General features: G+C 34.7%; 1 protein-coding gene across 1 annotated transcript in view; it reads right to left on the bottom strand.

Moving 5' to 3' along the window:
• The window catches only part of LanA (laminin subunit alpha), a 217,498-nt gene that overhangs the window by 130,633 nt on the left and 60,042 nt on the right, over nt 1-26,823 (bottom strand). Inside the window, exons 12-18 of the mRNA XM_089095354.1 lie at nt 25,130-25,288; nt 22,948-23,119; nt 17,876-18,251; nt 14,186-14,395; nt 9,961-10,144; nt 2,903-3,018; nt 847-1,131 (exon numbers count right to left, since the gene is read on the bottom strand). Of these exons, the coding sequence (XP_088951480.1) occupies nt 847-1,131; nt 2,903-3,018; nt 9,961-10,144; nt 14,186-14,395; nt 17,876-18,251; nt 22,948-23,119; nt 25,130-25,288 (1,502 nt within the window). The remainder of the gene's footprint in view (nt 1-846; nt 1,132-2,902; nt 3,019-9,960; nt 10,145-14,185; nt 14,396-17,875; nt 18,252-22,947; nt 23,120-25,129; nt 25,289-26,823) is intronic.

Genomic DNA, 26,823 nt, shown 5'->3' with positions numbered 1-26,823 from the left:
CTTTTCTGCATGGAAAAGACTCCCGCCTCTATGACACATCCCAAACATTTCAACTTTATTACTGTGACTGCAAGTTTTCTCCTTAACCGTTCTTACAGGCTAGATGACCATCTTATCAGTGTGTTTAGACCACAGATTTATTACTTGAATAGATACCAGATAATGAGAAAAAAAGCATTGCAAAACCTGAGCTATTAACAGCCACTACACATCTAACAAGATTTGTAACATTATCATTACTCCTATTAAAATTAAAAGCTAGATAAAGAGGCTTATAAGGATCAATAACACTAAGGTAAAATTACCAAGAGAATTTACCATTTATGCTTTACTAAGAGAATAAACTATCATAGATATATTGAAACACCTGGAAAGAAATCTTGAGAAAATGATACTGTTGACATGGAAGAAAAATTGCAAGGGGCTTGCCAGAACATATCGTCACTGCTACACCAAAAGGTCGTACCCGACATTTTCGTATTCCTGAGTTAGTTGCTAAAACTATTTGGTAAGTTGTTGTCAATGGGAGGATCAGTAGAGCAATGCAGATGATGTGGATCAATGTATGATGAATCATTTATTGCTCTGTTGATCCTACCTTTGAACAGGGCACAGCAAACAGATTTTGGCAATTATTTTAGAAGTTTAAAAATGTCAGACACGACCTTTAGACAAAACAGCAATGATATATTTTTATGAATGTAACACAACATTTATGAAATTTTTTCACCGCTTAATCCATATAGAATTACAGTTTGATTACCCCTAATATTATCGCTACATATGGACATTACCCCTTATTTTGTCATACACAGTAGAAAAAAGGATATTAAAGCACAATCATACCATAGGAACTCCTTCATCCAAATATACTAGACCAGTGCTAGCATCAAATATGTTATCAGGGAGATGAAGTGGCTCTCCTCCTTCTAGCTCTTCTTCTTCTTCTTCATCCAAAGACACTGTTTCAAACTCAATTTTAGAAGAGTCAGGAACATTGGGGTAGGTAGATCCAATACATTTGCCATCTTTTCGTGTACAGACAGGACTTAGATTAATAAAATCTAAAGTCCATTCCTCAGCTGGGATAGCAGATACAGAGTCAATTGCTGTATTAGCTCCTTCATCACCCTAATAAAAAGGAAGAATAATTGAGAATGAACCATTTTAGTGTAGCCCATAATCATATAACAATTAATGCACAGATTTTTTTATAGACGTAAAATTTGACTAGTAGTGACTGCCTGATATGATATACTACACCTTGATTTACTTGAGAGATAGCCAGGTGTGGTGATTAGGCAGTCCATGATAGGGTTTACCCCATTCTACTATGTTATATTATCTAGCTATGGACAAATTATAGACTGATATACTTTATATTACTTAATCTGTTTCCTGACAGACATAAATTGACAGAGGAAGTATTAACAATTAAATAGTAATAGAAAAATTTTGAAATAAAGAGTTCGATTATGGCGAGCATAAGAAGAAAGATTAAACGACCCATCTAAGGAAACAAAAATGAAATATGATCAGCAAGTAAAAAAAAAATCTGAATTCCTTCATCTCAAAATGCACTAAATACACATAATAAGTTGAACCAAAATTTTACATTCATTATTTGAAAACTTTTAAATTTTAGAAGCTTGGTTTTAAGAATTGGAAAAACAAACGGAAAAAAAAATACAATTTATTCGGTGGTCAGAAGGTATTTGAGATAATGTTTATAATTTTAAAATTTTATAATTTTAAATATGATTTTATAATTTATAATATAATATACTATAAAAATATAATTTTATAATTTATAATAATGTTAAAATTTTAAAGGATATGTTTAAAACAGCCTAAGCTTTTTTTAGAGAGGCAAAGAAGCTTTTAAGGGAACAAATGGCTGTTAAAACAATAAGACTGAGAAAATGCAGAGTAAAAAGCGTAATTTTGTATTTCTAAAAAAGACTTTACGCTAGAATAGTTTGACTGAGTGCTAAAACGTAAATTACACGAAGCATACAAAAAATTTCACAAAACGTCATACAAATCCCAATACTCTAGGGCAAGCCAGAAGTGGTGCGTAGGGCTAGGCTTTAAAATTGTCTGGAGCAAATTTTGAGATAGTTTTGAAACTTTACGTGTAGGTGCTCAAATGGACTTTGAGCTTAGTATTCTAAGCTGAAGAAAGTTAGTATTGTAAGCTGAATCCCAATTTTGATCAGCACAGACGCTTAAAATAAAACTAAAGAGGAGCCTTTTATCATAAAGACTAATGTCGTGACTTAAGACCGTATTATATTCAATCGTTACCTACAAATATAATTTGTGAAGTTATGTACAAGGTACCTGAAACAAGACAACTATTTCTCATTTTGCTATTAGCAGATTTCACTAAAATTAACTATTATACACAGTTGTAAATCCCCCTGTTTCATTTCAATATCGAGTAGAAAACGTTCAGGAAAAGATTTTCCAAGGGATGGCAAGGAGACTTCAAACTTTGTGTTAGGGGGGGGGGGGATTATTTTTCGCCGGTCGTGACAAAAGTGTATAAGCTACGTTTTCTTCTTTATGGTTGTCGTTCGGCAGGCGGGTTGGCTAGTTGATGCAATAAACCTGAAGCACCCGCCGGGAGCCGAAACACTTATAGATGTTTTCACGTCCCTCTGTTTCGGCAGCACTGCGAAATCCCTTTTAAAAGATATATCTTTACCGCAGATGTAAACTCAACGAGCTTAAAATGTCTAGTGAATAATTCTGGCGGGTGAATTTGAATATTCAAAATGCTTGACGGCTTTCGGTTTATGGCTTTGGGAATTCAAAATACCTCTGTTATAGTAACTCTATCTGCTAAACTTTTTCAACAAAAGCTTGGAAGAAAATGAAAAGACTAAAAATGTCTTACTCTTAGAACAAGACTTAGATAGTTGTCACTCGGGTAGATGCCAAGTTGGCCATCTTCGGTTGTAACAATCTGCTTACATGGGAAAGAGTAAGTACAATCATAGAGCACAGCTTGTCCTATAAGTAAAAAAAATACATGCAACATAAAAATTAATCATAAAAAATTAGTATTTACCATAATAAAAATCATTATTAGGATTTCTATTAAAAGCCGATTTTCATTTTCTGAATCGTCAGTCAATAGGTAAGACATTATGATACCTGCATTGCACAGGACTTTTGCAAGATCTTTATGTCAATATCCCTCATTTATTTTTTCCATGGCTTTTTTATTCCTTTATTCCTTTATTATTCCGTGGCTTTTTCCCGTTTTCCGAGCTTTACCTACAAATAATCTGTTTTATTTTTCCATACTTTTCTTTGATCTTATCAACTTGGTATTTACTTTCATCCCGAGGTTTTTCCGTTGAGACGAAAGCAATGACATCTCTATATTACATAGGGTTGATTAAACATTACACAGGTCAAAATTTTAATACAAATACTCCACTGTCCTCCAGGTTTCCTCTAATCGTTTCAACTTTTTATTTACTTTTTCTAAAGACGTTTGTCAATTGAGACAAAAGACATGACATCCACAGTGCACAGGCTTTCTCAAAAATTTTACATTCGTATTCGCTATTTTTCCTATATTCCATATATTTCTCTTTGACCTCATGCATTGAGCAAAGAAACTATGTATTTTTGGATCAGCCATTTTTCAAAATTAATATATATAATATTACGCAAATCCTTTTCGAGATAAGCTCTCTATATGAAAGCACTACAATTTAAGGGTTCCTAATCTTGAGGAACATTTTGAAATTATTGCAGTAGGTTAAGTCAGACGAAAATTACGAGCGAAATACCCAAGCAGAATTTTTTTTTTTTTTTTTTTTTTTTTTTTTGATTGGCTAGGGATCACTTTATAGGTCAGTTACTCAATTAAGGGGCTTCTTGTTCAGAGCTTCGTATTCGTTGATCGTTGATCACTGAAAACATTAGTAAATTACGGAAGGAATTATTCTAAAAGACCATCGGGTTTTGCGCTTTTGATATTGCCTTGAGCTCTTCAGGTGTTGCGGTCTTTATTTCCTCAATCGGGAACAACGTCCTTTCATTTGTCTTTTCAGTTCAGGAACAAGTTATGATCCTTTTGACCAGATCTGGATCGTCTTTGACGTTATTCAATAGATTTTGATCGATACTCACAAAAAAAATGGTTTTAGTTAAAATTAGGCATTTTTAGAACAAACTTTGATTCCATATGTTTCATGGCCAAAACATCTGGAAAACTTGCATGTCATAATCCAACCGAAAAACCTACATTCTCAGAAACTTCTCGAACATTGATTCGACAATCCTCCACAACAGTTTTATTCACAACTTAATGTTTTCATCAGTCTTTGATGTACTGGAGCGCCCAGGGCAGGCATTGTCACAAATATCTTCTCGACGATCTATGAAGATCTTTTCTGGCTCAAAGTAGATTCGTCAAATGCTACAGTTGACATTTATAGTTTTCTAAAGACCAGAAAGTAATTTGCACTTTACTGAAAACAGATTACGTTTAAAACATTTTCTATTTTATAACTTCAATAGATACAAAATGTTTGAGATTTCGAGGAACTAATATCAGCATGTATTAAGCTGCTAATCCACATTCATTTGTTCTTTTCAGTAATCTTGATTATTATGGTGATACTTTTTTTTGTGCAATAAGAAATAAAAATGCACTGCTCAAAATGAAAATTGTTTATAGTGCGAAAAATACGTTCAGGTCCTTAGAAGGTAAAGGGGGACGTTAGCCCTACTCCTCTTTATGGTAGTTTCTACTCGCTTCTAGTTTTACATGGCTATTGATTGTAATTTCTGTTTAAAAAATACGTTATGGTCTTTATACGGCACAGGGGACGTTAACCCTACTCCTCTTTATGGTAGTTTCTACTCGTTTCTAGTTTTACTTGGCTATTGATTGTAATTTCTGATTAAAAAATACGTTCAGGTCTTAAGACGGCACAGGGGACGTTAGCCCTACTCCTCTTTATGGTAGTTTCTACTCGTTTCTAATTTTTGCTTAGCTATTGATTGTAATTTCTGTTTAAAAAATACGTTCAGGTCTTTAGAAGGCACAAGGGACGTTAGCCCTACTACTCATTATGGTAGTTTCTACTCGTTTCTAGTTTTACTTGGCTATTGATTGTAATTTCTGTTTCAAAAATACGTTCAAGTCTTTAGAAGACACAAAGGACGTTAGCCCTACTCCTCTTTATGGTAGTTTCTACTCGTTTCTAGTTTTACTTGGCTATTGATTGTAATTTCTGTTTAAAAAAATACGTTCAGGTCTTTAGCCGGCACAGGGTACGTTAGCCCTACTCCTCTTTATGGTAGTTTCTACTCGTTTCTAATTTTTGCTTGGCTATTGATTGTAATTTCTGTTTAAAAAATACGTTCAAGTCTTTAGAAGACACAAGGGACATTAGCCCTACTCCTCTTTATGGTAGTTTCTACTCGTTTCTAGTTTTACTTGGCTATTGATTGTAATTTCTGTTTAAAAAATACGTTCAGGTCTTTAGCCGGCACAGGGTACGTTAGCCCTACTCCTCTTTATGGTAGTTTCTACTCGTTTCTAATTTTTGCTTGGCTATTGATTGTAATTTCTGTTTAAAAAATACGTTCAGGTCTTTAGAAGGCACAGGGGACGTTAGCCCTACTCCTCTTTATGGTATTTTCTACTCGTTTCTAGTTTTACTTGGCTATTGATTGTAATTTCTGTTTAAAAAAAATACGTTCAGGTCTTTAGAAGGCACAGGGGACGTTAGTCCTAATCCTCTTTACGGTAGTTTCTACTCGTTTCTAGTTTTACTTGGCTATTGATTGTAATTTCTGTTTAAAAAATACGTTCAGGTCATTAGAAGGCACAGGGGACGTTAGTCCTACTCCTCTTTCTGGTAGTTTCTACTCCTTTCTAGTTTTACTTGGCTATTGTTTGTAATTTCTGTTTAAAAAATACGTTCAGGTCTTTAGAAGGCACAGGGGACGTTAGCCCTACTCCTCTTTATGGTAGTTTATACTCTTTTCTAGTTTTACTTGGCTATTGATTGTAATTTCTGTTTAAAAAATACGTTCAGGTTTTTAGAAGGCACAGGGGACGTTAGCCCTACTCCTCTTTATGGTAGTTTCTACTCGTTTCTAGTTTTACTTGGCTATTGATTGTAATTTCTGTTTAAAAAAAAATACGTTCATGTCTTTATAAGGCACAGGGGACGTTAGACCTAATACTGTTTAAGGTAGTTTCTACTCTTTTCTAGTTTTACTTGGCTATTGATTGTAATTTTTGTTTAAAAAATACGTTCAGGTCCTTAGAAGGCACAGGGGACGTTAGCCCTACTCCTCTTTATGGTAGTTTCTACTCGTTTCTAGTTTTACTTGGCTATTGATTGTAATTTCTGTTTAAAAAATACGTTCAGGTCTTTAGAAGGCACAGGGGACGTTAGCCTTACTCCTCTTTATGGTAGTTTCTACTCGTTTCTAGTTTTACTTGGCTATTGATTGTAATTTCTGTTTCAAAAATACGTTCAAGTCTTTAGAAGACACAAGGGACATTAGCCCTACTCCTCTTTATGGTAGTTTCTACTCGTTTCTAATTTTTGCTTGGCTATTGATTGTAATTTCTGTTTAAAAAATACGTTCAGGTCTTTAGAAGGCACAGGGGACGTTAGCCCTAATCCTCTTTATGGTATTTTCTACTCGTTTCTAGTTTTACTTGTCTATTGATTGTAATTTCTGTTTTAAAAAAATACGTTCAGGTCTTTAGAAGGCACAGGGGACGTTAGTCCTAATCCTCTTTAAGGTAGTTTCTACTCGTTTCTAGTTTTACTTGGCTATTGATTGTAATTTATGTTTAAAAAATACGTTCAGGTCATTAGAAGGCACAGGGGACGTTAGTCCTACTCCTCTTTATGGTAGTTTCTACTCGTTTCTAGTTTTACTTGGCTATTGATTGTAATTTCTGTTTAAAAAATACGTTCAGGTCTTTAGAAGGCACAGGGGACGTTAGCCCTACTCCTCTTTATGGTAGTTTATACTCTTTTCTAGTTTTACTTGGCTATTGATTGTAATTTCTGTTTAAAAAATACGTTCAGGTTTTTAGAAGGCACAGGGGACGTTAGCCCTACTCCTCTTTATGGTAGTTTATACTCTTTTCTAGTTTTACTTGGCTATTGATTGTAATTTCTGTTTAAAAAATACGTTCAGGTCTTTAGAAGGCACAGGGGACGTTAGTCTTACTCCTCTTTATGGTAGTTTCTACTCGTTTCTAGTTTTACTTGGCTATTGATTGTAATTTCTGTTTCAAAAATACGTTCAAGTCTTTAGAAGGCACAGGGACATTAGCCCTACTCCTCTTTATGGTAGTTTCTACTCGTTTCTACTTTTTGCTTGGCTATTGATTGTAATTTCTGTTTAAAAAATACGTTCAGGTCTTTAGAAGGCACAGGGGACGTTAGACCTACTCCTCTTTATGGTAGTTTCTACTCGTTTCTAGTATTACTTTGCTATTGATTGTAATTTCTGTTTAAAAAAATACGTTCAGGTCTTTAGAAGGCACAGGGGACGTTAGTCCTAATCCTGTTTACGGTAGTTTCTACTCTTTTCTATTTTTACTTGGCTATTGATTGTAATTTTTGTTTAAAAAATACGTTCAGGTCCTTAGAAGGCACAGGGGACGTTAGTCATACTTCTCTTTATGGTAGTTTCTACTCCTTTCTAGTTTTACTTGGCTATTGATTGTAATTTCTGTTTAAAAAATACGTTCAGGTCTTTAGAAGGCACAGGGGACGTTAGCCCTACTCCTCTTTATGGTAGTTTATACTCTTTTCTAGTTTTACTTGGCTATTGATTGTAATTTGTGTTTAAAAAATACGTTCAGGTTTTTAGAAGGCACAGGGGACGTTAGCCCTACTCCTCTTTATGGTAGTTTCTACTCGTTTCTAGTTTTACTTGGCTATTGATTGTAATTTTTGTTTAAAAAATACGTTCAGGTCCTTAGAAGGCACAGGGGACGTTAGTCCTACTCCTCTTTATGGTAGTTTCTACTCCTTTCTAGTTTTACTTGGCTATTGATTGTAATTTCTGTTTAAAAAATACGTTCAGGTCTTTAGAAGGCACAGGGGACGTTAGCCCTACTCCTCTTTATGGTAGTTTCTACTCTTTTCTAGTTTTACTTGGCTATTGATTGTAATTTCTGTTTAAAAAATACGTTCAGGTCTTTAGAAGGCACAGGGGACGTTAGCCCTACTCCTCTTTATGGTAGTTTCTACTCGTTTCTAGTTTTACTTGGCTATTGATTGTAATTTCTGTTTAAAAAAAATACGTTCAGGTCTTTAGAAGGCACAGGGGACGTTAGTCCTAATCCTGTTTAAGTTAGTTTCTACTCTTTTATAGTTTTTCTTGGCTATTGATTGTAATTTTTGTTTAAAAAATACGTTCAGGTCATTAGAAGGCACAGGGGACGTTAGTCCTACTTCTCTTTATGGTAGTTTCTACTCGTTTCTAGTTTTACTTGGCTATTGATTGTAATTTATTTTTAAAAAATACGTTCAGGTCTTTAGAAGGCACAGGGGACGTTAGTCTTACTCCTCTTTATGGTAGTTTCTACTCGTTTCTAGTTTTACTTGGCTATTAAATAAAAGTTTAAATAGGGATAAAATTCTTTTAGTAAACAGTGATGATGATAACAGTGATAGAAATTCACAATAATACCAGATATTTCGGTCATATATGCAGTGACCTCATCGGTAGTAAAACTAAACTAAAACAATTTAAAACAATAGTTTATATACAAAATCAAATAAAACTACAAATTGTTTAATTGTTTAATTCTTTTCAAAGCAAAGGCGGAAGCTAACCTCTTTGACCTTCTTGGATTCTATTCATTAGCGTTCAATGATATAACACTTGGACAGAGGTCAACTACATTGGGTGAATTAAAATTTACTCTGCCAGATTTTAATAAATTATCATAGATAGAGTTCAGCCCATATTCACCTGTATCCCGATTCAAAGCAATATTCTTGAATAAGATTTTCTTTATTTCAAGAGTTTCACGAAAATTTTGCTTTAAACCCCGATCCCTAGAAATCAAAGAGACATTATCGAACAAAATAAAATGGTATGGAAAATTGAAAATGTGTTTGAAAAGGCTGAAGTAAAATCTTCAGACTTAGAATCTTGCTTTAAAGCCGAAGAAATAGAGTCTTTATGCTGTAACCATCTCATTTCCAGATTCTGGTTAGTACTTCCCACATATGAGCTTCCGCAAGTACATGGGATCTGATAGACCCCACTTTGTTGCCCCAATGAAGTTAGATCCTTCCCAGAATTTTGAAAACTATCCAAATTATTATTACTCTTTAAAGCTTTACTACTGATGACGGTCACTGCATATGTGACCGAAATATCTGGTATTTTTGTGAATTTTTATCACTGTTATCATCATCACTGTCTATTCAAAGATTTTATCCCTATTTGAACTTTAATTTATCGTCATGGAAAGGCAGTGTTGTCTCCAAAATTATATATTTGGCTATTGATTGTAATTTCTTTTCCTTTGGGTTTCATTTGCTAATTGAAAGCGATTTATGGTCATTTTACGCTTGATATATTATTTGACTTTATTTCCGCTTAGCTTTGCTTCAATATAGTAAATATAATATAGTAAATATAGTAAAAAAAAATTTTCGTATATAAATATACGCAACTTTATATACAGAGAAAAAATAAGAAGAAGAATATATATAATCTACGTGATTTCGGCCCTCGCGAGTGGATTAAGTCGTTTATTGCAAATAGGGTACGTAATTTCACTGGAATTTTATCGCAAAAATTTCATACCTGTATGATGAAGTTGGCATCGAATACTCCTTACCCCTTATCCCGAAAAAAAAAATTCTAAATCAAAAGAATTTTGAAGCAATTGAATATTAATCAAAAAGAAATTACACAATTCTAAATATATACCTTGAAACCTTTCCTGTCCAGAGCTGATATCTAACTGAACATTTGATTTTCTGCCATCAAGTGGGGTAAAGTAAGATATCACCAAGACGTATCGTCCCGGCTTTTGAAGGCGCATATCCAAGTGAATCTCTGGTTGGTTTTCGTTTATTACTGACGCTCTGCTCAAATCCAAGAAACGGAGTGTCTAAAAGTAATTAGCTATTATAGTTCAAATCATGAAGCTTTAAAAGTAATTAAGACACCAAACTGCAAAGAACCTCAACCTGTCATTAAATGTTCATTCTAGCCCAAATGAAACTCGACCTGCGGAGGGTTTAATGAGGTGGTTGATCCACTGGTATTTGTGGTAAACTTCTGTTTGTCTTAAGCTGGACATAATTATTCAGTTAAATTCTCTTTGTCATAGGTTTCATCTACTCATCTACTATTACTACTCCAAATAACGCAACGCAAAACCAAGCCGCCTGATGCCAACACAGCTACACACGCTCCTTCTCTCTTTACACCCTCTCAGGAAGTTCCCATTTCCTTGAAATCTTACCTTATCATATCCTTCCACCCTGACCGAGGACGACCTGCTTATTTGTACCTTTTTCAAGCTTGACACAAATATTCAGTTTATGTATAATGTGTCAAGGTTTTACTTATTCATTCATATTAATTTCTGTTCGTTTTAAGTTGGACTTATAGTGTGAATTTATTTCTGCTGGTTTTAGCTTTTAATCAAGGTCTTTGCTTTTCTTTGAAAAACTTTGGGTTTGGAAAAACTTTTACAACATTAATTGTAGTTCAAAGCCACAATGCTAGCTAATTCTCACTAGTCCTGTGCCTTTGCTATCATCACTGGCCAGATTCATTTGACCAAGACCAGAAGTAAAGCATAAAACTTCAAAATCGAAAGACGCAGAAAAACTATGGACTAAAAAAACACTGTTTCAGAGCCTCCCCCCCTTCTCCAAGGAAAAAATGGTTTGATATATAATCTTGGTACTAAAGACGCAAGCTCAGTCATATACACTATTAATTTTTGAAATGGCATCTGCTGAAATGTTATTAGTTTTCGTCAAAATGCCCTTTGGTCCTGTTCCAGTTTGTCAAAGGTCCATACTGTTCGTTCAAACATGCATTTCATTTGGCTAAATAGCCAGAAAGCTTTCTCGGCTCCAATGCATGGAGGCCAAATGTGGAGTAATCAAACCATCTGGAAAGGAGGTTATCAGCAAAAATGGAGGTGTTTGATTAATTTTAAAAATAAGGAATGGCACTCAAGCACAATTCAGAATATACTTAAAAATAGAGTAGCAGAGGTCCAAACTCTTCAGAGGTCAGAAAGGGAAGAGAAGAGAAAAAGGGAGAGAAGAAAATGTGCATATTTTGGCCCCTATTGTTTAATTTTCCATTAGACAATTCATTCCAATCAATCTAGGGAGGGGGATTCCCATCCAAGTCCCTCCCCCTGTTCGCATGTATATACTTAAACGTCATAGAAGTCAGATTTCTTGTTTACCAAAAGCTCGACAATTTTCGGTTAAATAAGACCAACATTTAAACATTATTTTAAATGTTGACTAACTTTAAATCTACTAACTTTATCCAGACTAACTTTAAATCTTTAAAAGGGCCCCCTAAGAAAACTATGAGGCCCCAGCCAAGACAAAGCAATTCTCTATCTTGTTCATAGGCTCCATGATCATCTTTCAATCAGGATGTATTTTACTGACCTTCATACAGCCCAAAATATAACGGCAACACATTTTTTTAATGAATCAGATGGCTGCCTCTTCTCTGTAAACTGTTGCACTACTATGTTTTATAATTCACACTATTCAAAGAATTGCGGCGAAAAACTTTTCTTTTTGCCAAACTTGAGCTTTACCATCTCAAAAGCATTAAAGCGTCCATTTACATTTCGAAAATATTACTCTAACTAAAAGTAATTGGCATTAGTAAATTTTAATTTCATGCTGTTTATGTTGATGGGGATTTCCTAACTTTTGGCCAGTCAAGGAGAATTCAGGGCTACCAGAGAGAGAGTATAATTTTTGCGCTACGTTTAGGAAGGAAAAATGACCATTTGAAAAGATAGCTTTCCAAACACTAACGCATTTGAAAAGAGAATAATAAATTTTAATAAATGAACTCTCTCTTTTCCCGTTAGAAGGGATATTTGGCAAGGCAGATTTTTAAGATTAAAAACCATTTTCCAGTTTTGAGACCATTACTAAATTTTACCAATATGACGAAACCTAAATACATTACCTAAATACAAAACCTAAAGGCTTCACCCTTTCCTTAAAAGAACTTGAAGGGTCTTGAATAAGTTCGATAACACTATTTTTCTAAAAGTCTTAATGTACAAGATTTTTTTTCGCCAGATTCGACTTTTTTATAGCATATATAATGAACCCATCAAATAAAGACAAGAACCCTGTTTTTACCCCTGCCCCGAAAATAAGGATGTGAAAATTAAGACGTGGAAGCCGAGCCAGTAAATGTCAACTTAAACTGTCAAAGATAGGATCCTTCACGTCAAACAATATGGACCTAAAGTAAAACCTTCATCTCAACTAAGCGATAGAGATGGAAGACAAATAAATAAATCCTTTTAATAAACAGTGATAAATTTCACAAAAATACTATATATTTCGGTCACATATGCAGTGAACATCATCAGTAATAATACTCTACAGAGATGGAAGGTGTACATGGATATACACAGAAGGAAGTTATACATAGAGATGGATATTTTACAGATAGTATCTACAGAGATGGAAGGTATTTCTTTAAAATATTTGGTCATTAAGACAGAGGCTAATTATAATAAATAAGGAGTTTGAAATAGGTGGGGTTTGAAATCAATCATCATAAGAGGGTGAAAAATTAATTTCAGGTAAAAGTATTTTCAAAACTGCCTTACCTGAGCAAACTAAGTTGGAACCTATAGCCCTACAAGAAGCCCTATAGTCCTACAATAAAACGGCGTTGGTTATTGTTTTGACAGCAGTTCATTAGGTGCTTGCTACCTAAAAACAAATTGTCCTTGAATTGTCCTTGTCCTTAATAAAAGTTAAGAATATTAAAAAAAAAACTATTAGGAAAAATATCAATAATATCTAGAAGAATATATGGATGTTTTATTTGCAAAAAAAGTTAAGCTTATTTTTACTCATATTGGCGCAATATAACATACGATAATAAACAGTATTAATGAAACTGAGTCTTGGGTCAGATCGAAACTTGGATTGGTTTGAGTTCAGCTCAAACTCCAGTACAACCTGTAAATAATATTACTGGTTTGAAAATGATTCGCCAATCTTAATCGTTACATGGAAATCTTGCTTGTAGAATTTTTTTTCAAATTTCCAAAGATAAAAAAACAAACTAGCTTCAAGACTTGCTTACTTAGAACTTAGGTCCTCCTGAGCCACCTAAGGCGCATAGGGCATCGACGAAGCCTCGGTAAACGTTACGTATTGGCGCTGCGGCAAGTACATCCTCCCTCTGGGGCTGTAGTGATGTGTGAGCACTGCGAAAATCACGATCGTACGTACGGCTGAGCGTGTTTCTCGGTCTTCCCCTCTGTCGACGCCCACGCTACTGCCTTTGTTGAACCTGGTTCGGGATTCTTGAGTCCTCCATCCAAAGTACCTGGCCAAGATAGCTCCATCTCTTCTTCTTAATCACTTTAGTAATAAGCGGCTGGCCAGTTCTTCTGCGGACCTCAATGTTGCTGACTCTTTGACGCCAACCGCTATTCAGCACGCGTCTTTATTAAGAACGTTGCTATTAAGAAGTCGCAGCTTTAGTGCAAGCGAGTACTTCTTTGATTTCCATACTGGCTTAAGTTTGTTGAAAGCAGCGTTTTCCATGCTTCAAGACTGCTAGCTTCAATATATCTCGTAGAGAGTCTATTCACAAAATCGCATAAGTTTTTTCGTGAATAAGTCAGTTTCGAAGGCTAATTTTTAAGACAACGATTTTTAATGAGTTTTACGCATTATGATGAAGTAATTTAAGAGCACGTTTTATCAAATCTAAAGTTCAATAAAAAAAACACGTGACATTCCTATTGATGATATATTTTTAATTGAATTCAGAAGATTTTCTTGATTTGTATTATTTGACGCACCCTGAGAAGCTAATCTTTAAGACCCATACTAGATTTTGCCAAAATTATCACATCTTAAGTGTACACTTAACAAGCATGATATTGACCATAACTTACACTATAGTCATCAAACAGGACTGCTCTGCTTCTTGTTTCACCATCATCAACATAAGCTGCTTCTCCTCTGATAGCATCAAAGCTAGAAAGTGAAGGGTAGCTGTAATGTTTGCACAGATCCCCATTTCCGGCAATGGAACAGGGGTTTGCAACTCTTTGTTGTAGAACACTTGCTTCGTAGTAAGCTGAGGGAAGCATCACGAAATAGTCCTAAAAACATATATGTATTGCTTAAATATATATTAGGTAAAATAGAAAGAAGCCTTGGAACACGCGAGTTGGTAAACAGCCACCGCACGTGCAAATAAACTTTCAAATAGGGATGAGACCATTTATTTATGATCACATATACAGCAATCGTCATTAGTAGAAATACTAAAGTAACAAAAAAAATACAAAAAAATAGGTAACTTCCGATTCATTTACTAGATTTTTCCTGAGGGAGTTCAATAAAAAAGATTCATTCCAATTAATGAGATGTAAATTTTCTTCTTTAATCTTGCCTAAATGTAAAATTAATTTTCAATGATGCCGGCAAAGTCCTTCCGGTCTTCTAATTGCAAAAGAAACGTTGAATTTACATTTGTATAGGTGACTCGTCTCATCTCCTCATATATACGATGTATTATATATACGGCTACTGGCTTGGGGTGACGCTTGGTAAGTCATACATTTTTTTTTTTTTTTTATTTATTTACAAAAGAGTGTGATTGTGTACAAATACAGATATATATTATGTGTTTGTTGTTTTTATTTGTTATTAGTTGCCTAGTAATACGAGCTAGACTCTCAGTCGGGCATCCCCATATTGTAGTTGTATTTAGTTTGTAAATAAAAGAACCTGAACCTGAACTATTTTCGACGTAATACCTTGAACTAGGTATGATTTTCCCAGAAAATTTAAATCCCATTTTATCCTTTTAGATGTTTGATTTGTTTTCTAAAAAAATTAATTAGTCGACTTAATCAGAATCAGAATCAATTTATCAAAACAAATACCACAGGCACAAAAACATGCACTAGATGGCGCTCTTCTTTTTATAATTACATACTAGAAACAATTATATACAAAAAGATGTCATTTTAAAATGTTATAAACCCTTGCAGCTAAAATAAAAAGAAGTGTTTTTTGTTCTTGTGGCATGTAGTTTGCTTCAGTCCATTCCTCGTGCGAGTGTTCCCACAGGTTGTCATAGCAGGTGATAGTAATGTCCAATGTTCAAAACTTCGAAGCAAGAAGTGGCCGAAAAGGATCATCCACTGAGATCGGCTGTCGTGGAGATTTGGGGGATTTAGCAATTTCAGAGGCGAGTTGTAGGCAGCATATTTTCTGCAAGAACAACCCTTAGAGCTCCTTTCTGGATCCCTTCCATACCATCACTCAGGTAATCAACATTGTGAAACAGCAGGCCTCGAACGAGACCGACATATTCTAGGAGTAGTCGGATACATGTAAATTAGGCTATTTTCAGTTGATCAATCCGAAAACCTAAGCGACACATTGCCACCAATGTCTATAAAGCAAAATTTCCTTTCTTCACCATAGCGAACGAACAATCACCACTAAATGTAATCACAGAGGAAACAGAAGAGTAGGACGACACGGCGCAGGAAAATTTGTGCTTTAGAAGGATGAACCAGAGAATGTTTGTAATTCCTTTCATTGACTTGAAGACTGATTGCCATGTACTACGTTTTAAAATTATCGAAAAAAAACTTGATTCAAACTGAGTTACAGCCTGTAAAGTCTCGCAAGATATTTAAGAAGTGTATTCGAACCAATAATTGAAACCAGAAAGGATGTAATTGATAACAGCAAGAAAAAGCAGAGCAGCTAGGTTAGTGCCTTCTGGGGCATCGCATGTAATTTCCGCCCATTCTTACTTGACACCAATGGGAAAATAGTTGTATATACTCGTTTTAATTGTGTCATAAAGAATTGACTGCCAACAGGAAAATGTGTGCCGAAAATATTTGGTTCCGACTGAGTTACAGCCTCCAAAGCCTCAAGAAGATATTTAAGAAGTGTATTCGAACCAGTAATTGAAACCATAAAGGATGGAATTAATAACAGCAAGAAAAAGCAGAAGAGCTAGTTTAGTGCCTTGTGGGGAACCTTATGTAATTTCCACTAATTCTTATTTGACATCACCGGAAAAAAGGGTGTGCACCTTTTGATACCTATATTATAAAAATCAACTACCAACAGGATAATGTGCTCACAAACGCTTGAAACCTTTCATGAAAAAGCCTATTTACACTTACAACTTAATTTTGAATTCATTCAAATCTGATATAAAAATCATTTCGAATTCTTTTGGTTACATTTTTTTAAGTGTTACGGGTCTTTGACGTTCTTTCCTGCACTTTTCTTTTTCTTCAACTTTGGTTATACTCACAGCACCAAATTACCCATTCTACGGATCACTATACACATTTTTATTGTAACTTTTCTTTTAATCGCCATTAAAGTTTCCCATTCTTAAAGCACCACATGGACATTTCATCTTCTTTATTTTAAAGTTTAGGCAAATATCGCTTTAAAAATTTCTTACCTCAGAGAGTTTTATTGCTTTTATACCATGCTTTGATCCACCCATATGCTTCGTATGGCTGTATGTTATGGGCAAGTAATTTTTATGTGAATTTTAAACGTGTTCAGACTCTTCAAAATAGAGCGATGCGTGTTATTGGTGGGTATGTTGAAGGTGTAAATAACACTTCAGCTTGCTTCAACAAGTTGCAAGTGTTGAATGTAGGACAGCTACGAGACTACCAAGTTGGAATTTTGTGCTTATCAATGCTGGAATGATGTTAGTCCAGAGGTGTTTCGTGATTATTTTAATGACAATAGGTCTTTGCACCATTATGAAAGTCGTCATGGTAGTGATTTCATTGTTCCGAATAGAAGTGGAACCAGGGCCGGCTTCCATACTAGATTTTCAGGACCTAATGTGTGGAACTCTATTCCGGAGAGCATTCGGGCGGCTGAGCACCTGGGGTTATTTAAAAATAAAATGAAAAAATATTTGTTAGGTCAAGGTTCAGTTTTTTTTTTTTTTTTTTTTTTTTTTTTTTGTTATATTATATTTTTTTTTTTTTTTTATTATTATTATTATTAAATGAATTGATGAGAGATTGATTGATTTTTTGTTGTTGTTTTGTAGTGTTTGTATGTAATTTGTGTGGGTTGTTTTTTAGTGTATGTACCCGCCCAGTCGCAAGTGCTGTTTGGTATCTTTCTTGGGGCGGGTATTGGCATATTTGTTAAATATATTTTTATGTTAAACAAAATGAATTGAATTGAAAAAAAAAAATTGAATATCGCTGAAAAGCAATTTGTGGTTTTAGTCTAATCCTGCGCCATCCTCATTTTCTATTTATTTTTGTAGGTTGGCTTTTGTAAATGCTTCTACTATTATATTAAGAAAACATTTGCCAACCAAAACATTGCCAACAGAAAATTGCCAATGATTAAAATTGATAGGAAAGCGACAGTCCCTAGTTTTTGAGCCATTGAGCTAACTTATAAAAGTCCTTGTTAACAAAAGCTATAACTCAAGGTTGAAAAAATACCACGCCTCACCCCAAAATCAACTGCAGTTATACTCTAAATATTGCTTCACCCATTCCGATCATAAAGTGTACCACAAACTGACCAAACATTGTTGAAATATTATTTAAACTTACCATTAACAATGGTTTTTCAGATGTGATAGTTGCAGTCCACGTTCCCGGCGACTGAATAACAAACGGAGCCGGAATTCCTCCACTGGCTGTGAAAGTGGTATGTCTTGGATACCGGGTTGGTTCCAACTTAGTGACGAAAACCTGTTCCTCTGAATTCTGATTCTCAGATATAAGGCTTACTTTGACGAGGATCGATTCAGAATTCGGATTGATATAGTGAAATATAACACGATAAATCATAGGTTTTTCAAATTCAATGTCATATGAGATTTCTTGCTGCAAATTTGAGTAGACAGCATAACCACGCCAAGAATAATTGGGAAACTGATTTTCGTCATAAGCATAACGAGGAGCAGAGCGAGAAGCAGGAGTGTACCTTGAGAGAAATCTATCATTAGTGATCATACTGAATTCTGTTATCAGACTGATTCTATCATAGATCTTCCTTGAACTAAACTCCAAACTTAAAAAAAAATATCAACTTAGTAAATTTTCAGAAACTACTGAATAATACAACTTAGCTTAAAATAAAACTCCTCCTTCAAGTAGGGTCTAAATCTGAAAGTCTAATAGAATAAGCGGTTTTTCACCCCTTTTCACTCCCTTACTTGAAACCCATTATTAAACTTAAAATACTTCATTTTCAAGTCCTTAATCTTAGTGGCAAAATTTGAGATTTTTTTGGCTTCTTTCGATTTATCGTTAATCCATAATCCATCTAGAAACCTAATGAGGGTAGGGGCTGAGAGAAGACCCTAAATTTCATTAGCCTAGGAGTCCCTTGAGGTCTTCAGCCAGATGTGGCATTATTTGACTTTAGATTATTTGGGTTCGTTTTTTTTTGCCAGTTAAGAAAGGTTGTTAAGGCATCTGATGACACTCATTACATGGCAGAAGCGCATCCAGGATTTTTTTTCGGGGGGGGGGGGGGTACTAATTTTTTTTTAGGGGGAGGGGTTACACAAAAAACCTCAAAAAACACATACAAAATTTGTTTATGTCCATTTTTGTTACGTTTTTATGAGTCAAACAAACATTTCGGGGGGGGAGGGGGTTCAAACCGGGTAAACCCCCCACCCCTGGATACGGCCTTGTTACATGGACATAAATATAAAAGCATACATTAAGAGAAGTTTCAGGAAATAAATAATGATAACATTACTGCTACACATAATTTACCGCTGTACAGAGAAAAATAAGGGTAGTACAGCTAGAAGAGTAAAAAATATGAATATTAAAAGTATAATAGAACAGCAAAAAAGGAAACAAAATGCTACACTTATAGAGATTAAAACATATATCCCCAGTTATTCCTTCATAAATTGCAAAGCGTCTGAACACCTAACATAATTGAAAGTTAGGTCAACTAAATTAAAATGTTATTATTTTTTAAACCCACAATTGACAGCACTAAAAAACATATTCTTTGCCTCAAAAAAGCTTATCGGTGCTTCTATTAGAACTCTTTGCAATAAATAAAACCATGTAATAAAAATCTTCTATTGAGCCGATTTTTGAAAAAAATATTACACTTTTTTGGTGAAATTTAGGCGTTTTGGATTCTTTATTCAAAATTGGAATTCACCCGACATTGGACAAAAATGCCTTAGCAAATGCTCTTATCTGATACTTTTTTAGTTTTTTTTTTAATTTGTCATAAAATACAATATGTAATAATTAATTAAACACAAACATTAACCCAAAATTTACAAATTAATATTTCATAATTATATAAAATCTGTTAGTTATAGAAAAATTGGATTACATCTCTAAATCCAGCATCAACATGGATAAAGTTTTACTATGTTAATTGAAAAGAACAGAATTTGAAAAAGAAAAAGTTCAGAACATTAACAGGCAAAAACTTCGGATGATGGAAGCTTATGATTGATTTTCATATTAATATTAAAATATTAAAATTCTTGTTAGCTCCCTATTTTTAGTTCTTGGCACAACATACGGAAAAACATACTCCTGGCGTGTTCGGAGAAACATTAAGTAGATTTTAATTAGATTTTATGTAGATTTTAAGAGATTAAGTAGATTAAGTTATGTCAGGTACGTAAGCATGACTTTGTTTCAGGGGAGGGGGGGGGAAATCCTTCGAAAAAGCAGATAAAAGGCGCATTATATCATATAACGCCACGAAAACCAAAAGCACACATATTAAAAAATAGAGACTAACCCTATATTCCAAATTTCATATTGCAGACGGAGCTAAGAGCAAACTTTTCCAGAACCTCATTCACTGATACAGAAACATCTCGACGGACATTTGAAAGTTCTAAGCCATTTAGTCGGCCTTCTCATATTCGGCTGCGGATAGGTATTTCTCCTTTTTATTGAAGAAAATCACCTTTCAATATATGCTGTAGAAGTAGGAATGACGCAGAAAATGTTGAGTAACATGTAAACTTAGGGGAATATGCCTCGCGCACGCTTTTATAGGTAAAAAACTTTGTAAAAAACTGGGAGCTACTGTCAGCCACTTATCCCGCAATAGTTCAAGCTCAGCCTTCATATAGGGATCCGAGCTTGTTAGATCTGAGGCATATAACTTGATCAGTTTTTTTACATCGCCAATAGGGTCTTTTACGGCAAATAATGGTAGGATTCAGCTGAGGCCTTTCAGAATAGCTTAGTGCTTGTTTGAATCGTGATTTAAGCGATTGTGTGAGTTGGTCTACAAATGGGATGAAATGGGAATTCGATGGTAGATTTCTGTATGCTTTTCTGCCAGGATTTTATTTTGGATATTGACAACATTTCTCTTTGGTGGCATCTGATCCGGGATTTCCAGCTTTTGGTATATGCAGGAGACTCCCGAAAATAGCTGTTCAAACTTCTCCTCCGTCTTATTTCCCATATCTTGAAACATTTCTGTCACAGTTTAAACAAACTGAATGAAAATAACCACGTCGAAACATGACTGCAGCAGCTTAGACAAATTCAATGAGTGCTTCAAAACAATCACAATAAGGATCAATATAAAGTCCAACCTCAGTATGTTATTAAGCAGACTTCTGGCGTTTACCGATGGCACAGAGTCCTCATTTGTCTCTGTCAGCAAGGGCCTTAAGGTCAATACAACTACATGCTTTGATATCTGCATCGCATCGTGTGTTTCTACCCATCGAGTTTTGCACACTCCTTTCAGATTAACCCCAGTGTAAGTTTTTAAGACAGCGCTTCGCTTGGCCCTAAGTTAAAGAAACTTATTGTTTCACGCCTAATATTAATACAGTGCTTGAACTCAGGGATCCGTCATAACCAAGTTCAACACGTGAGCAATACAGTGAATATACGTGAATATACGTGATGTATATTTGATCGAGATAAAATCCTAAGCTCCTGACAAATTCCCGCCTATGTTTGTAGTCCCTCAAACCTTCGTCCCCTGCATAGTTTCATATCGAGTCCAATTTTCTCAATTCGACTTAAGATTAATTGACCGATGCATTATTCTCGAAAGTCTTCAATAACAGCAAACTCGACAACTCTACCCTGATCTGAAAAGTTTTGCATTCCAATAGTCTAAGCCCTGGGGGCATCTGTTCCTACTTCAATATGTCTGTTTTCTCGTCCACCAGAGCGGTAAAAAACGATCCAATTTCAATTGATCAATAATCTTTGCAATAATGAGCTGTCCAAACATATCAACCAGTTCGTTCTGAATTCTCGCGCTGCAGTAGTGGGCATTGCCTGCACTTTTCTTATTTTTTACAGGTTCTACAAAGATCAATTTCCCCTAATCTTCATCCCCTATGCAGTGCAAGTCCTCGTCCTCCACAAAACAGTGTTACTTCTGTAATGTGACGAAGCTGCTTTCTGTTTATTTCTATTTCTTCTCTTTTCTAAGCATTCGAGACTTACACTACCGAAGACTTTTGTCTGCTCACTGTTGCCAGAAAACTTTCACTCCAAATAAGTACGTCTTTATGGTAAGAGCTTAACGGTTCAAAAAGCCTCCCAAGGCCTTTTTCCCATTCATGTGAGGCTCCATGACAAGCTGTGCTAATTTTCGATGGGATCACCTTCTGGGTTGTTCACAAGCAAACAAACCATAATAATTGCAGAAACACCCTTTTTTGAGCCACAGACATGAACTGGGAAAGGGTAGTCTTTGTCTGGTTTAAAATACATTTTGAGTAAATTATACCTTGTTTCATCGGAAACCCAGCCTCTTCTTTCGAAAAAGGTTCCAATGGCAAGCCCAAAGTCAATGTTTATTTCGTCATGTTGTGTCTGCTACTACCTCAGCATTTGGTATTGGTTCTTGAGCTGAATTCGAAGGTTCAGTCGCAACAGCAAGATTCAGATGATCACTGTTGTCACTATTTTCAAATAAACCTCACTAATTCGTCTTTTTTTGTCCCAAAGCTGGAGAACATTCTGTTGTTTTTTTTTTTTCAACATTTTCAAACTTGTCCTATCTTAAGCAACGCTTGATTTTAGGCTGTAAACTAACCGGGTTTGACAAGAATGACCGCTTTATACCCTAGAGGTTACAATGGACCATGACCAGATGATCTTTCGAGCTAAAAGATAGCTGAAAGATTGCTTGACAGAGGGTGATAAGCTGGACTGGAAATGTGCTAATACAACGCTGGTGACGGAATCGGAAAATTACAAGCCAAAAAATCTTAGCAAACGGTTAATAAATCATGTTAACTGTTACTAAGCATATTCAATTCCTATTAGTAACTAACCAATATTCCTTGCCCTGTAAGATTATGAGAAAATATAAAATCGTGAGATATTGGGGGGAGGGGTGAAGGCTCCCTCTGCATACGTGCTAGCCTGAGATGCAAATTATTTTGCATATACATAAGTTCATACTTCGGTAAACAAATTATCCTTACTCATATAGTATCTTGTTTCTCGGGTTTCAAGTTTTTGAAAATAGGAAAGTTTTTACTTTTTTTAAATCCCGCCTCTTCAGTTCACTAGTATGCATGTACTTACTGTAGATTAATATTACTAAAGTTCTCTTAATTTATTTTACATGCTAAAGTCAATTGAAAAGACCCGTTACCCATACACTTACAATTATTCATACAGAATGAACTTACCCGTCTTCTGCCTCAAACAACATCTGATGGAGTGTTGGGAAGTAGTGTAGCTGCAGCGGCTCATCACAGGCTCTTCCCATCACTCTGGGACGGCATGTACACTGACCAGATATTTTATCACAGTGAGGGGCTAATGTGCTTAGAATTGAACCACCAGGATTACAGGAACAATCTTAAAAAGCCGAAAAATGGGGTTTAATGCTATCATCATCACGCACTGAATATCTTTTTATATTCCATCTAATTCACTCACTGGTTTATTCATGCCATAGCATGAATGGTTAGCCAGAAAGTAACTACTTTTTGTCTATCAGAGCCAGTTTTAAGTGACTTAAGTTCGATTTTTTGCGGGGGGAGGGATCAAAAGCCAAAATCAACGCTTGTGGCAGCAGTTACTAAGGATTTAAGCACGTGGGAGCTTCAGGCTTGTGTGCCCCTCCCCAAACAATCTCTATATTTTACTTTTTTGTTTTAACTCTCTATGCTGTATTGTGCATAAATTATTTCTCAGGCCATACTGCCTTTCCTTCAGGGGGCGGATTTATTGCGGGGGGAGGGGTGCAAAATAGGTTGAACCGATTAACTTGCGTAAGGAGCAAATTTAATTGACGCAATTTTGCGTTAATTAAGTAAATAATACTACTTTAGACTACGTTAGGGGGGGGGGAGGGAACTCCCCTCACCCCCCTGGATCCACCACTGTTTTCCTTTTACAATTGAAAAGAGAATCTATTATTAATTGGTAAAATATTTTTGAGACAGAGAAAAAAGAGTTTTTCAAAACTATCTTTCAAAATTTTCATCCGTTATTAATAGATTTTTCTTTTGATTCTATATTATGCATATAATCCACTCAATGAATGTATATTTTTCAATTTGTCATAATTCATTACAGTTGCAGAAAACATACCCGTTACAGGGAAATTATACAAAAATGCGGGAAAAGAAATAAAGACCCAATTTGAAAATCTTATTAATCATAGTAGCACATCGTAGTAGCCATGACACTTTGAGGAGGGAATGGGACCTATAGCCTCACCGCCTTGCTCTCTTGAGGCTAAGTTACCTAAAAATGTGGCTCCATCTGAAAAAATTAAAGGAAAAAAATAACAGTAGCATTTGAATCTGTGTTTTGTGTGTTTTATTTCAGAAAAATTCAGAGCAAGATTTCATACGAAAAAAATTGTAGAGTGATTATGACATTTAGAGGAGGGGTGAGCACAGAGATCCAACATCCCCTCCAAACTTTTCCAAAGCCATGTTACGTGATAACCAGATTCAGCCTGGGAAATTAAATCTACTCTTTTCAAAATTCAGTTAACGCAGAAGCAATTCAGTCCGTATTTCTTTTCACTTTACTTGGTCGGAAAGCCAAAACTGAATATACATTTTTATCTATAAGTATTTATTTATTTATATATTTATAAATAAATATTTATATTTATATTTTACATTTATGATTTAATTAATTTTTTGTGTATAATTTTAAAAGATTTAATATAGATTTAGTATGGGTTTAATTTTCTTATTTATAGATATATATTTGATATACATAATTATATTTTCATTTATCTATATTTAGTGCAGTTTAAGTAAATATTTATTTATGAAGATATATTTACATTTATAAACGCATTGTTTTAATTCACCACTTTTGTACTGTAGTTTATACCATTTCAAGCAAAAAAATAGAAAAAAATATCAAGGCTAGTGACCAGAGTGTACAAATCATACAGTAATTAAGATTAAGTAATTAATTAAGTAATTAATCATACAGTAATTAGGATTAAGACAAAACAACAGACAAAGCGACAATCGATGATACATTTTTGATTCTAGTCTTTTAAAGACTGGAAAGTTTTTTTGGAAAGTTTAAAGACTTTTAAAGTTTAAATTGAGGATATTTCTATCATTAGAAAACATTTAACCTCAAACCACCTATAAAAGCAAATATTTGGCAAAATACCAAAAAAACAGAAAAAAGTAGCACTGCGAAACAAAAACTAAAATAAAATGTGTTGTTAATTAGTGGAACTATGAACCAATTAATTATTGGTTCATGTTCCATTGATTAGGCAATTACTTATTGGTTCATAGTTATAACAAGCACTCAAACCCTGGATTTTATTATCAAAAGCACTATTAAGAGAAAAAAGAACACCTATAGGGACCAACTGCTTACCGGTGCATCCAAAGACATTATCTTCTTGAAGATTAAAGGTTCCATCTTTGCAAAAATCACATTGGCGAGAATAAACATTTTTCTTGCAAGGACAATCTCCAGTTTCTGTGTCACATACTCGAAGGCCTCCAGCGGTACCAGCAGCATTGCAATTACAGTCTGATTGAAAATAATAATAACATATTACTTCCTAATGCATAAAAAATGGAGGAGGGGGACATATCAGTGCAACTTGAGCTAGAATTTGATTTTCTCAGGTTTTAAAGCTGGGAGTATAAAATCCCTATTTAAGATTTTACAGCCATTGGAATTTTACTGGTGCACTTTTTATCTCGGTCCATTATCATCTCCCATATATTTCAAACTCTTTTTTAGAATTCCTGACAACCTGTTTTCATAATGACTCTTTAATCCAAAGCGTAACCTCAAAATAGTTCCATTCCTAAATCAGCTATAAGTTGTAATATTTTTTCATTGGATAATTTCTTTCAAAATGTGTTTTTTTCTAATTTTCAGTTACTATGGGACGTGGTTGGCTCTCTACAAAGTTCAGCTATCAGTGCACTCATGAACGCGAAAATAAGGATGGCTACGCGTTAAGCATCAAGCCCAATTTTGTCAGAAATTACTTTTTCGAATCTTGAAAGAATGTCTTTCAAAAAGATTCTTAAAAGGACGTCTTTTCTAAAGTTTAAGCTTTGCCCTTATGTGTGTTAAATGGTACCAAAGAATCGTAGCCGATAGTAACACGCCCAATTTTAGTTATTTTTGGAACTTTTAGAATTTTTCATAGAATTTTCAGATCCAAAGAAATTTCATTTCACAGGATTTTAGGGAATGTTCGTAAAATTACAAAATAAGACAGACGGCCCAATGAAAAAGGTTTTTATCGATTTTCATCAAAAACGATAAATAAACTGGACTTGTCTTTTCTGGGACTTTAGTTTGTCTTTTCTTAAACCGAAAAATTCCGGCAATCACTATAAATATAGTCTTCAGTTCATTATATTTAACGGCCACTGAAATTGTTCTAGTGTGAGAAAAGACAAAATTGAGGCCCTAACCTCCTCGATGGGAAAAAATAAGGATCGGTTCTCTATTTAACTTTAACTTTGTATTGTTTATTCTAATAAAATAACAAAGTTGTGGGTATTTATTGCTTTAAAAATCGTAATGAAAATGGACGCGAAAGGGTTTGGGAGCACAAATGCATTGAATGCTTATCAGCAAGCATACAAAATTCAGAAAGGGCTCAGATTTGTCGAATTATTCGAGTCGAGGTGCTTCCAGGAATGCTTATTTTTTTTCTACGAAAAAAATACACAGAAAAACCGTATATTGGGCATGCAGAATTCCTCCTCAATGGATTAAAATATTATTAACATTTTACACCTTACCACATACCCTGTCTCTGTTCTCAAAATGTTCTGGGTAAACCAGAAAACTTTTTTTGTAGCTATTAAAACCTTTTCTAGACAGTCAAGAATTGTCTAGAATTAGAGATTAAATAAAATTCGGATCAGAAACTAAAAAAATTCAACCAGAATAGATGCTAGCTTAGAAAAAGTGATCGTAATACGGGGATGGGCATTTTGAAGGAAATTGCTGCTCCTGAATAATTTTCTATTTCGGTTTTCCAGGATTTAGTTCTCTTTACACAGCCTTAGCAAATTTATTCCCATGAATTTAGAATC

This window comes from Artemia sp. Qi Xiang Cuo, chromosome 10 (genome assembly GCF_049724085.1).
Source record: "Artemia sp. Qi Xiang Cuo chromosome 10, ASM4972408v1, whole genome shotgun sequence".
Classification (NCBI taxonomy): domain Eukaryota; kingdom Metazoa; phylum Arthropoda; class Branchiopoda; order Anostraca; family Artemiidae; genus Artemia; species Artemia sp. Qi Xiang Cuo.
The sequence above is the reverse complement of the archived record's forward strand: the minus strand, read 5'-3'. Positions and strand labels throughout refer to the sequence as shown.